At 36.9% G+C, this 13,317-nt stretch overlaps 1 protein-coding gene across 2 annotated transcripts in view; it reads left to right on the forward strand.

Annotated features, from left to right (window-relative positions):
- col25a1 (collagen type XXV alpha 1 chain) overlaps positions 1-13,317 on the forward strand; it is a 1,104,568-nt gene that overhangs the window by 1,023,332 nt on the left and 67,919 nt on the right. For both annotated transcript variants that reach the window (XM_079866340.1, XM_079866339.1), the window contains 3 exons: positions 8,352-8,396; positions 9,650-9,712; positions 10,607-10,675. In XM_079866340.1, the coding sequence (XP_079722466.1) occupies positions 8,352-8,396; positions 9,650-9,712; positions 10,607-10,675 (177 nt within the window). The remainder of the gene's footprint in view (positions 1-8,351; positions 8,397-9,649; positions 9,713-10,606; positions 10,676-13,317) is intronic.

A 13,317-nucleotide genomic window follows, 5' to 3' on the forward strand; every position in this document is an offset into this window, starting at 1 on the left:
TGTTACACATATTGTCACAAAATGCATATCATTTGATAGATCTGCTCATGCTGAACAACTTTGCCTCTAGAACCGTTGCTGTCAATCAAACAGTTCATTAAATATTCATGAATATGTTAAAAACCTACTTTTGCGAACTAGTCCCTGGTTTTTCGCCCGATCGGAACCAGACCAGTCTAGGACAATTCTCTGGACTCTCTAGATCAATAATTATCAAAAAAAAGTTTAACTTTTACATTTGTATGGCTATAATAGGGTCATTTATAAAATGGGCGTGGCAAAATACACTAAAAAGCCTATAAATCCTAAATGAAAACTCTGAACTTCACAAAAATTGGTGAGTATATGTGACATAACATCACAAACAAGCATGCAAAATTTTATGGAGATCGGACCAAAGGTGGCGCTATAACATAATATAGATATAGATTTCCTATGGTTAACTGCCTGTATTGGCTGTAAATGGTCTTTTCCATCTCTGATCATATAATTATCATATCATAATGTTCAAATCTAGTGCAATACAATTCTCTGTACTTACTAGATCAATAATTGTCAGAAAAAGTTGAACTACTTCATTTGGATAGCTATAATAGGTTCACTTCAAAATGTGGCCTTTACCAAGTGTCCCCGAAAGCCTATTTCTCTTTAATCATTGCTCAGACCTTCTTAAAAACAAGTCAGAACATGTAAAATATCACTCTGAACATGCATGAAAATTTTCAGACAGATCGGACAAAATTTGCCTCTATAACAGTTAAAAAGGTGAAAATGATATGAATATAATGGCATATTAAGCCAATAAGTGGTATTTTACTGCCCCCTGCTGTTTAAAATAGTCATTTTGTCATATTGTTCTATAATTTATATTTAGACTTTATAAAATCACTATTTTAACATTTACAATTACATTTAGTCAAAATCCATCTCTTAAAGTATTAGTATTAACAGTTTGATCACATCATATAGTTCAAATGTCTGTATCTACAACATAATGTGTGTGTGTAGTCTTAGGTTTCGGAATAAATTCTGTATCATCTGATTAATAGCTTACAAAGACTTTGTGAAAATGTTTATAGACCATTCAAATATATTTTCATAATGGCATATCCCAATAGTATTGAAAAAACAACAACAACAACATTTGTCTTTGTGTGTGTGTGTGTGTGTGTGTGTGTGTGTAAGCATGCATTATTAAGTCAACATGGAAACACTGGTTTGCTTTAGTGCAGAAAACTGGTGAAAATAATGAAATTTAAAGTGAAAGTGAGCCAATAAGTGGTCTTTTACTGCCCCCTGCTGGCCATTCTACGGATTAATGAAGTCTTTTCACATGTGCTCACATTAATACTTGGACACTAAAAAATCACTTATATAACAATAACTATTATACAGGGTTCTCAAGTTTTATCAAAAGCTTGGAGTGAGATCACATGCAGTTGGGGGAGGAGCCATAATGGAGCCACGCCCCCATCTGTCCCCGCCCCCCAATTTTACCCAAATTAACCAGCACAAATTGAAATTATAACAATTGGTAAATCTGATAAATGACAGAGCAATTCATTACATCAAATATACTCTTTAATGTTATATTTCAAAACTACAAATAAGTTATACAAAAATTTTAAAAATATAACAAATTTCTCCAAACAGTTTTTGAAAAACAAATCTTTTTGCACTTTGAATGTGTCTAGTCGAAATGGTATAATGATTTATTGTGTGGTGGGACATTGTGAACAAATGACATATTAGAGTATTATTAAGGTGAGTGTGTGTGTGGGTGTGTGTGTGTTTGTGTGTGTACACAAGAGTACACACTCCAGCTTATGAAATGTGTTTTGTGTTGTAAAGCGGGTCACACACCGGACGCGCAGCTCAGCGCCGCGCCGCGCCACGTCTAGGACAACTCTCACCTGAAAATCCGTTAGCATCAGCAATTTTCTGATTTCTGTAAATACATTTAAAACTAAATGTATATTGCAGCACGGGGTTAAGTCCGTATATACATTAACTACGATTTGAGACACATAACTGTAAATTTAATATAAAACTATGTAAATGGCGCTCTGTGGCGCGGCAGGATTTTGAACACGGTCCTGAGCCGTTGCTGGGCGCCGCGGACAGACGCCGCCGGTGTGTGTACTCTCATAGAGAATAATGTGTTCGAATTTAAAAGACGTGGCGCTGCGCGGCGCGGCGCTGAGCTGCGCGTCCGGTGTGCGACCCGCTTAAGTGTTTGAAAAATACAAATGCAATGGCAATGATTAATGTATGTTTTGACAGGATATAAAATATTACCCAGAGCACTCTGCTTTAATACATGTAGCCTTAAGGGGGTCGCACACCGGACGCGCAGCTCAGCGCCGCGCAGCGCAGCGCCACGTCTTTTAAATTCGAACACATTATTCTCTATGAGAGTACACACACCGGCGGCGCCTTTCGGCGTCTGTCCGCAACGGCTCAGGACCGTGTTCAAAATCCTGCCGCGCCACAGAGCGCCATTTACATAGTTTTATATTAAATTTACATTTATGTGTCTCAAATCGTAGTTAATGTATATACGGACTTTACCCTGTGCTGCAATATACATTTAGTTTTATATTTATTTACAGAAATCAGAAAATTGCTGATGTTATCGGATTTTCAGGTGACAGTTGTCCTAGACGTGGCGCGGCGCGGCGCTGAGCTGCGCGTCCGGTGTGCGACCCACTTTAATGTAACTAGAAAGATTAATACAGTATAATATATAATTTAAAATAAAATAAATACATTTAAATTTATTTAAAATAAAATGAAGAAATACATCTTCATTCCTTCCCATACCCACTAACATTTCCCCTTACTTTCAGATAATGTAAGCTAGCCAAACTGAGCCAAAGCTTCTGGCCTGGTTGCAAAGTAGTTGTAGAGTTTTTGACTGCATCAATAATAATGTAGATGGGCTATATATTAAATGTTCTAGCCTAAAAATGTTAGACGAGCTTTCTTCCAACTTACCTTCTCCATCATCACGACGTGTGTTCGCGCGATGTTGTTGGTTACCTAGTAACGAACGTACGGCGGCCGAGAATGTTCCGTCAACTTCCGTGTCTATTAACGAACTCAATCTGGCCGAAATACGTGCTGGCGGCAGAAAACTTCACTTTGTGTGCCTGCGCCTCGTATACAACGTTATATATAAAGCTTGCAGGACAACTTGGTTGACATTGCCTTTTTAGCGTGAGAAATACACGTTGTGGCGTGTGAGCGTGTGAACTGGTTGAATTGCGTGTGTCTCACGGCCAATGCGTGAGACTTGAGAACCCTGATTATAACAAAATCATATTTGCACTGACACTTCACATAATAGCTAGTAATGTGGTAAATCATGGTAAAATACGCTAGAAACATGGTAAATTATAGTAAATAATACTAAAATGTGGTGTATCAAGGTAAATCATGCTAGAAACCTGGTAAATCATTCTAGACCGTGGTATATCATAGTAAATCATGCTAGAACAGGCTACATCATGGTAAACCATGGTAAATCATGATAAACTATGGTAAATCATGCTAGAATGTGGTATATCATTGTAAATCATGCTAGAATGTGGTAAATCAAGGTAAACTAAGATATATTCATGGTAATCTATGCTAGATCAGGGTAAATCATGGTTAAACATGGTAAATCATGCTAGAACATGGTAAATCAAGGTAAACTAAGATAAATTCATGGTAAACTATGCTAGAACAGGGCAAATCATGGTAAACCATGGTAAATCATGATAAACTATGGTAAATCATGCTAGAATGTGGTATATCATGGTAAATCATGCTAGAACATGGTAAATCATGGTAAACTAAGATACATTCATGGTAAACTATGGTAGAACAAGGTAAATCATGGTAAACCATGGTAAATCATGCTAGAATGTGTTATAACATGATAAATCATGCTAAAACATGGTATTTTCCATCTATGATGTCAGTGGTTACATGCTTGCTAAATAAAACTTAATAACTTTTGATGCTTTTTGTGCTTAAAAACCTTAAACGCCTTAATAGCTTGAACCCCGATAAATGCTGCTTGCAGCTTTAATTATTATTATTCTTCCCTAAAACGCATCGTGCAGCCAAAACCGTAAGGCCTAGAGACGTGATACTTGGTCAAATGGTAGTAGTATTGCTCGCTACTCAGATACACGGACTTAGCCAAATCGGCCCATAGGTGGCGCTACAACAACCAAAAGCGCGAAACTGCTCATAACTCCTAGACCGTAAGTCATAGACTCAAGTGTCTTATATCATTGGAAAGCTGGATGCCTGACGAACAAAACGTATATCTCCGATTTTATTTCCGCCATGATAAATTTTCCACCATTTTGAATTTTGTCGAAAATCTACTTTTGCGAACTAGTCCCTGGTTTTTTGCCCGATCGGAACCAAACCAGTGCAGAAATGTTCTCTGGAGTCTGAAAATCAATAATTATCGAAAAAAAGTTTAAATTTCGATTCACGGTCGCTAAGGGGCGCCAAAATGTATGTTGTGGGAGGAGCCTATTTTACTAAAATGGCTATAACTCCAGAACTAAATGAGGTATAATCACCAAACTCGGTACACATGTGTAAGAGGTCACTCTGAGGTCACAGTAAAAAAATCGCGGCGATTGGCCACATGGTGGCGCTATAACATGAAAAAAACATAAAACAGGCTATAACCACCTGACCATTAGTCCGATTGACTTGAAAATTGGTATGCAGTGTCTTGGCCCAAGGTGTCATGTATGTATATGAGGACATTGGTGTATCTCAAAAAACATAGCCGCCATCGGCCAATGAAGTTTGAGCACCTATTAGACAAGGTTAACGGTGGCCGATCGGAACGAAACTCGATGGGCATGTTCGAGTCATGGCCCTAGAGGTCTGCAAGAATTTTGAAAGAAATCGGCCACTAGTTGGCGCTAACGAGTTTTATGGCTCTGTTATCACGTGGTGTTACACTTATCGTCACAAAATGCATATCATTTGATAGATCTGCACATGATGAACAATTTTGCCTCAAGAACTATTGCTGTCAATCAAACCGTTCATTAATTATTCGCGAATATGTTAAAAACCTACTTTTGCGAACTAGTCCTAGGTTTTTCGCCCGATCGGAACCAGACCAGTCTAGGACAATTCTATGGACTCTCTAGATCAATAATTATCAAAAAAAGTTGAACTTTTGCATTTTGCGCATGGCTATAATAGGGTCATAAAGAAAATGGGTGTGGCAAAATGCACTAAAAAGCCGATAAATCATAAATAAAAACTCAGAACTTCACAGAAATTGGTGGGAATATGTGACATAACATCATTAACAAGCATGCAAAATTTTATGGAGATCGGACCATAGGTGGTGCTATAATTGTTAAAAAGCTTTAAAACCATATATTTCCCATGGTACATTGCCTTTATTGACTGTAGACGGTCTTTTCCATCTGTGATCATATAATTTTCATATAATAATGTTCAAAACTAGTGCAGTACAATTCTCTGGACTCTCTAGACCAGTAATTATCAGAAAAAGTTGAACTACTTCATTTGATGGCTATAATAGGGTCACTTCAAAATGTGGCCTTGACCAAGTGTCCCCGAAAGCTTATATCTTTTAAGATGCTCAGACCTTCTTAAAAACAAGTCAGAACATGTGAAATATCACTCTGAACATGCATGAACATTTTCAGACAGATCGGACAAAATTTGCCTCTATAACAGTTAAAAAGGTGAAAATGATAAGAATATAATGGCATATTAAGCCAATAAGTGGTATTTTACTGCCCCCTGCTGTTTAAAATTGTCATTTTGTCATATTGTTCTATAATTTATATTTAGACTTTATAAAATCACTATTTTAACATTTACAATTACATTTAGTCAAAATCCATCTGTTAAAGTATTAGTATTGACAGTTTGATCACATCATAATGTCCAAATGTCTGCATCTACAACAGAATGTGTGTGTGTGTAGTCTTAGGTTTCTGAATAAATTCTGAATAATCTGATTAATAGTTTACAAAGACTTTGTGAAATGTTTATAGACCATTCAAATATATTTTCATAATGACATATCCCAATAGCATTGAAAAAACAACATTTGTGTGTGTGTGTGTGTGTGTGTGTGTGTGTGTAAGCATGCATTATTGAGTTAACATGGAAAAACTGGTTTTCTTTAAGTGCAGAAAACTGGTGAAAATCAAGAGGTTTAAAGTGAAAGTGAGGCAATAAGTGGTCTTCTACTGCCCTCTGCTGGCCATTCTACTTATTAATGAAGTCTACTCACATGTTTTTGCATTCATTAGACACTAAAAAATCACTTATATAAAAATAAGACACTAAAAAATCACTTATATAACAATTACTATTGTAGCATAATCATATTTTGTCAGAGTTTATCACTTCATTTGTATTGATACTTCACATAATTGCTAGCAATGTGGTAAATCATGGTAAATCACGCTAAAAACATGGTAAATCATAGTACATCATTCTAGAACGTGGTATATCATGGTACATCATGCTAGAACATGGTAAATCATGGTAAACTATGCTAGAACAGGGTAAATCATGGTAAACCATGATAAATCATGATAAACTATGGTAAATCATGTAAGAATATGGTATATCATTGTAAATCATGCTAGAACATGTTAAATCATGGTAAACTATGCTAGAACAGGGTAAATCATGGTAAACTATGATAAATCATGGTAAAATATGGTAAACCATGCTAGAATCACAGTAAACAATGGTAAATCATACTAGAATGTAGTATATCATGGTAAATCATGATAAACTATGGTAAATCATGCTAGAATCATAGTAAATAATACTAGAATGTGGTAAATTGTTGTGGAAGGAGCCTATTTTACTAAAATGGCTATAACTCAAGAAGTAAATGAGATATCTTCACCAAACTCAGTACACATGTGTATGGGTTCAATTTGAGGTCACAGTAAACAATTTTATTGAGATCGGACCATAGGTGGCGCTTTAACTGTTAAAAAGCTTTAAAACCATATATTTCCCATGGTAAACTGCCTGTATTGGCTGTTAATGGCTTTTCCATCTATTATGTCAGTGGTTACATGCTTGATAAATAAAACTTAATAACTTTTGATGCTTTTGTGCTTAAAGGCCTTAAAGGCCTTAATTGCTTGAACCCCGATAAATGCTGCTTGCAGCTTTAATTTCTTTTTATTATTTTAGTTTCTTCTATGTAAAGCACTTTGAATTGCCATTGTGTATGAAATGTGCTATATAAATAAACTTGCCTTGCCTTGCCTTGGCTTAAGATTGTTATTGTTTGGAACAAAGGACTGCACATGTGTCTTAATGACAGCTGATTCATTTATGGAAAACACTGAGAATTTGTTTTAATAAAACATGTATTCATTAATGATTAACCAAAAAGTATTATAGCATACAAATTTTTTTGCACCGTATGGCTGTATGAAGCAAAGCTTACCAACATTTGCTTGCTGCTATTAAAGGGTTAATTCACCCAAAAATTAAAATTCTGTCAGAAATTACTCACCCTCATGTTGTTCCAACCCCGTAAGACTTTCGTTCATATTCAGAACACAAATTAAGATATTTTTGATTAAATCTGAGAGCTGTCTCACTCCTCCATAGGCTTCTCTGTAATTGAAACTTGCTGGCCCAGAAAGTTAGTAAAGACAATGTTTAAAATAGTCCAAGTGACTACAGTGGCTCAACTATAAGTTTATCGTAGTGTAACAGTGCAGCGCTTCTAGGTTGTATGTCAGAACGTAGGCTCACTGATTAAATGAACTCGAGAACGCGTGAACTCACTCAGAGGCCCACACAGAAGAAAATGAATAGTTGAATAAAGTCGTTATTTTGGTTTGTTTTTTGCGCACAAAAAGTATTCTCGTCGCTTGATAAACTTATGGTTGAGCCACTCTAAAACTGCAGTCTGGGACCTATTTAACAGCACAATTTTGAGCACTAGTCCTACTCACTTTTCACATGTGTTTTTCTTTCAGCAGAGCATGAGTTAATTAACAACAGAATTTTATCATGGTTACATGGTATGTTAGTGCTTCTGAGGATTTAGTTTTTCTTCCTCTTTTCTGTACCATTAATTTGAAATGTCTGAAACAATCCAACTGCAACACCATTAGATAGCCTATGTGTCTTTACTTTAACTGCGGAATCTGGATGATTTTCACTATAGTATGTAAACCAGGGCCAGTATTTTGATATTGTGGCCTTTGAGGAAACCTATTGTAGTTGAGCTGGGTTTCCAGGCTCACAGCCAGTAGTGGTGGCTTGGTTTGGCTGTAATTTGTTGCACTTTTCCTACATAGGGTGAGCCAGGACTTCCAGGGCTGCCTGGACTCCCCGGGATTAAGGTAAATATTGTGTCTTCATGCCTAAAACCCCTCCCTCATACCCAGCTGCTTGTCAACCAATGTAATGTCTAGACTCCGTAACAGTTGAAGTGCAACTGTATTGTTTCCATATATCTTTCACATTAACCTGTATGGCTTGGCTTCAATTAGTTATTGCTTTTGAATGGAGTGTGTTTTACATTGTCTTATTAAAATTCACATTATCAGGATTCTTTGATTATTGATGGATTCATCCATTAATGATTCATCAGTGAATCAGACAATTACTTGACCCAGTTTATCTTTGCATTCATGTAAAGACTCGTCTCGGAGTAAGATTTAAAACTACAGAAATTAGATGTCGGACTTATTTCATTGCTATTTTTATGCTTCAGCCTTTATTTTCACAAAAAATATTGGTGTCGCTGGCTTGTATTATATTTCAAACAGTCTCCACAACAATCAAACAAACCCCCTTGAGAGTGTTGAATCATACAGTACACACTTGACCAGAGTCACTTAAAGTCATTCAACCACTTGGTGTTTTGTAATGGAACTTTCTTTTTTGCCTTCTGAACTGAAAATTAAAAGCTGATTACAGATGTTCATGTTCCAAATTGCAAAGAATGTTCAAACTGGCATGAACTAATGCTTGTTGCTGTTTTGGTTTGTTTGCCTGTATTCTTTTGTATGCCTGCAGCCTATTGGCCTTGTAAAATCCCACCCATTTTATGTAACCCTGGTTTTACTTAGAGGCTTGAAGGCTGTGGATGCTAACATTGTGTTAATGTGGTGCTCTAATGTTTTTTTTGAGACCTTAACCTGTGCACACTGTGTTCATTCATTGAATAAGAGAGGTTAGAATGTTTGATTAAATGGCACTGAAAATATCACGTCAAGGTGTTTTTTATTATATTAGCAACATTCCTTTTCTCATGTAGTACCATGAACTAACACGTAATTTATTTTAGATAAGAATTTTATGAATGTTAGTTGCCATAATAGCAATATCATTAAGGTGAGCAAATATTTTATGACGAAAGCCATTTGCAGGTTTTAATTAGAATCTAGACAATTACCAACTCAAATCAGTCCAAAAAAAAATAAAAAAAAATAGACAGTTGGCTTGATACTGTATGACATGAATCCTTTGGAAGGTTTATTGTCTAAAATGCTTCGTTTTTTTGATTTAGAGTTTAAGTTGATTTAGTTGTGAATACTTAACTTGAGTCCTATGACTGAAAGATAATTCTATGTGTGGCTTCTGTATGCAGGGTGAACCTGGTTTCTTTGGGCCTCAAGGTGAGCCTGGGCTTCCAGGCCTGCCAGGAACTAAGGTGGGTTTGTAACACCACCAGTTGTGGTATATCCCAGTTTAATGTGGTGGTCGTGGTTTGTGGTTTCATTAAGATATATCCATGATAGCTCTGTTAAGGACTATAAATTAACAAACCACAAATGACTACAAAAGTTTGTTCAATCTGTATGGGATCTCTGCAAACTCTTATTGAGAGAAGAATTTCATTTAAACTATTATTACCAGATTTTTCTGATTAGTTAGATTATTAAGACAATGTGCATTTTAAGTTAGTATTTGATTAAAGGTGTGGTTTATGTAAAAGGCAGTGCAGAGAGGCATCTATGAAGAGACTCCAGTCAGAGCCTGTCCAGCTTATTCAGCAGAGCAGACCAGTTTAATCAGACTGAGAGATCAGTATGTGCTGCCACACTGCCCTCTACAGGGCATTTCAAAGAAACCAGTATAAAGGAAGGAAAGAGTAAAGTCTATTTCAGTGGTTCTCAACCTCTTTGACTTCCTTGCCCTGCTTTGTCCAAGCCAAGGCAATATTCGAAGCTGACATGAACTTCTGGTATTTCTATTTTAATAAGAATAAACCAACTAAAAAATACTGTTACTGTTGTACATCTTTATCAGTTTTTTTTTTTTTTTAGGTGTTATTTAAGATTAATATTAATAAGACTTACTGGGGGCCCCCTGGAAGTTTGCAGAGGCCCCTGGTGGGCCTTGGCCCCCTGGTTGAGAACCAGCATGTGCAAATTCTACTTGTTCTGTAAGATTATAGTATCTACGTGTCCACCTTGTAAGCTGGAGTTTAGTTGGTCATCTCTAAAAACCAGCTTAATCAGACTGAGAGATCAGTTTGAGCATCTAAGGCTTTTTTTTTTTTTATGATAGGATAGGCTGTGATAAAGAATATCACTTTTTGTAGGGAGAGAGAGGAGAACCTGGACCTTCTGGCAAGGGTGAACGTGGTGAGACAGGTCCCATAGGACACAAGGTAAGATGAGCAGTAAATATGTGCTTTTGAAGTGGTCATCTAATGATAGGAAAAGCTATTCATGTAGAATAAATTCCCCTGTTAGTCCCCTGTATAGGACCATTGTCAAACATGACCACAGAGGTTCCTCCGACTTTAATTGTGTTTACTTTGGTCAAAATATTAACATCTCTAGATTGCCTTAGATATACAGTATTAAATTATTATCCTGCCAAATTTCCTCAGGAAACTATTTATTTTGAATGAGATTTAGACAGAGTTAATTTTCTCTGTCTGTGATCTTTCCACAAACAACAGGAACTAACTGAGTTTCTGCTGTGGGTCGTGTGTGTGTGTGTGTGTGTGTGTGTGTGTGTGTGTGTGTGTGTGTGTGTGTGTGTGTGTGTGTGTGTGTGTGTGTGTGTGTGTGTGTGTGTGTGTGTGTGTGTGTGTGTGTGTGTGTGTGTGTGTGTGTGTGTGTGTGTGTCAGTGTCAGTGTCAGTATAAACAAGGCAAGACACATTAAACATAAGGAATCCCCACTTTTTTTTTTTTCCCTGCATTTATGTATATTGTTGGTCCTGTATGTACGCATGCTGAAACACAAGCAACAAAATTTCCCTAAGGGGATAATAAAGCAATCAAACATATCAGATAAATGCCATTAATTTACAGGCAGTCTGCATTTCCAGAGCTCAAATATCAATCTCTTATTGGTACCTCAAAAAACACTAAGGCTGGAAATGTTATATTGTGTAAACCACAATACCACCTGTGTAATTCTCAAGGGGGACAGACATTTCTTTGTTTTAGCACCAGTATTTAGGGGCCAAGCCCCGAAGGGGCTGAGGCACCTATTGTATCTGTTAGTTTTCTTATTATTATTAGGGGCCAAGCCCCGAAGGGGCTGAGGCACCTATTGTATCTGTTAGTTTTCTTATTAGGGGCCAAGCCCCGAAGGGGCTATGGCACCTATTGTATCTGTTAGTTTTCTTATTATTATTAGGGGCCAAGCCCCGAAGGGGCTATGGCACCTATTGTATCTGTTAGTTTTCTTATTATTATTATTATTATTATTCTTCTTCCTCCTCTTGAAGTCTATGGCAGCCCTATGAACCATACATAGGAAAATGATGAAATTTGGCACACTTGTAGTGATGGTAATGAAAAGTAATTGTAGCAATTTTTGAGTCTCTAGGTCCAACTCTATAGCGCCACCAGCAGTTCAAAAATTCAACATTGAAATGGTTATAACTTTTGAACCCTTTGATCTAGAAAAATGAAACTTAGTACACCTGATTCATCTCATCATGCTGATTAGAACCAATATCTTACATTAAGACTCCGCCCATTACAGTAGTGGCCATTTTGAAAAGTACAGTATGCAGTTTTTTTGCTACTCCTCCTTCAAAATTGGTCTAATTTTGTCCAAACATGTACTCAAATGATCTTCGGACTGAGCCGCATAAAAGTACTGTCCCCGATTTTTTTTATTCTTCTCTGATCAAAAGTTATGACGTCGCAAACTTAACGAGGTCGACCCAAAATTGGTTCAGAAGCTATAGCTCGGCCAAACTTTGATCAATCGAAACGAAAATTGGTACACTTCATCGGAAGCATGATCTGAGGTTCCATGCCAAAGTTGGGAACAGCGCCACCTACGGGTCATGAGATATGGAAAATGCATATTTTGGCCAATAACTTATGAACAGTTTGTCAGAAAATTATAAACTTGGTGTCTATCGATTCCTTTGGTCATGACAAATCCGTAGATATCGATTTTGCCATGATGGGATGTACCACGTGTCCGCCATTTTGAATGATGTCATAATTTGCAATATCTTTTAAACTATTTGAAATTTCTTCACCAAATTTGGTATGGATCATCATTAGCATGGCCCGAAGGTACCTGAGAAATTTGATCACAGCGCCACCTAGTGTTCCAGAGATATCATTGTTTTTTGAAAAAACGCTTATAACTTTTGCTAACATTGCTTGAAATTTGATTTCTTTATGTCAATATATTCCTTGGCTTATGCCGATTTCAACGATATCTCATATGTTATTTATCAACAATGTGACTGGCCGCCATATTGGAGTGAATGTAAAACAGTTTTTTCGCTACTCCTCCTTCAAAATTGGTCTAATTTTGTCCAAACATGTACTCAAATGATCTTCGGACTGAGCCGCATAAAAGTACTGTCCCCGATTTTTTTGCTATACTGGAAAAAAAAAGTTATGATGTCGCAAACTTAATGAGGTCAACCCATAATTGGTTCAGAGGCTGTAACTTGTGAACAGTTTGTCACAAAATCATAAAATTGGTGTCTATCGATTCCTTGCGTCATGTCGAATCTGAGGATATCTATTTTGCCAGCATTGGATGTACCACATCATAAGCTATATTAGCATTAAGTTAGCTTAGCATGCTAATCTCGTTAACATGATTTTGTGTGCTCATTCACACACTGAAGCCTCTCCTCTGCAGCTTTGTAAAACATGTCCTCTGGGTGGCGCAAGTGGTTCAACCATGCGTCATGAATCCCGAACCATTGTGGTCGTGGGTTCGAGACCAGTGTGGGGCGACTTTGAAATTGTGTATAAAATAATAATTTAAATTCCTTCCGGCTCTGCACTGCTGTTGGTGCTTAAATGCTAGCTGT

The sequence above is a fragment of the Squalius cephalus genome (assembly GCF_949319135.1).
Source record: "Squalius cephalus genome assembly, chromosome: 3".
NCBI lineage: Eukaryota > Metazoa > Chordata > Actinopteri > Cypriniformes > Leuciscidae > Squalius > Squalius cephalus.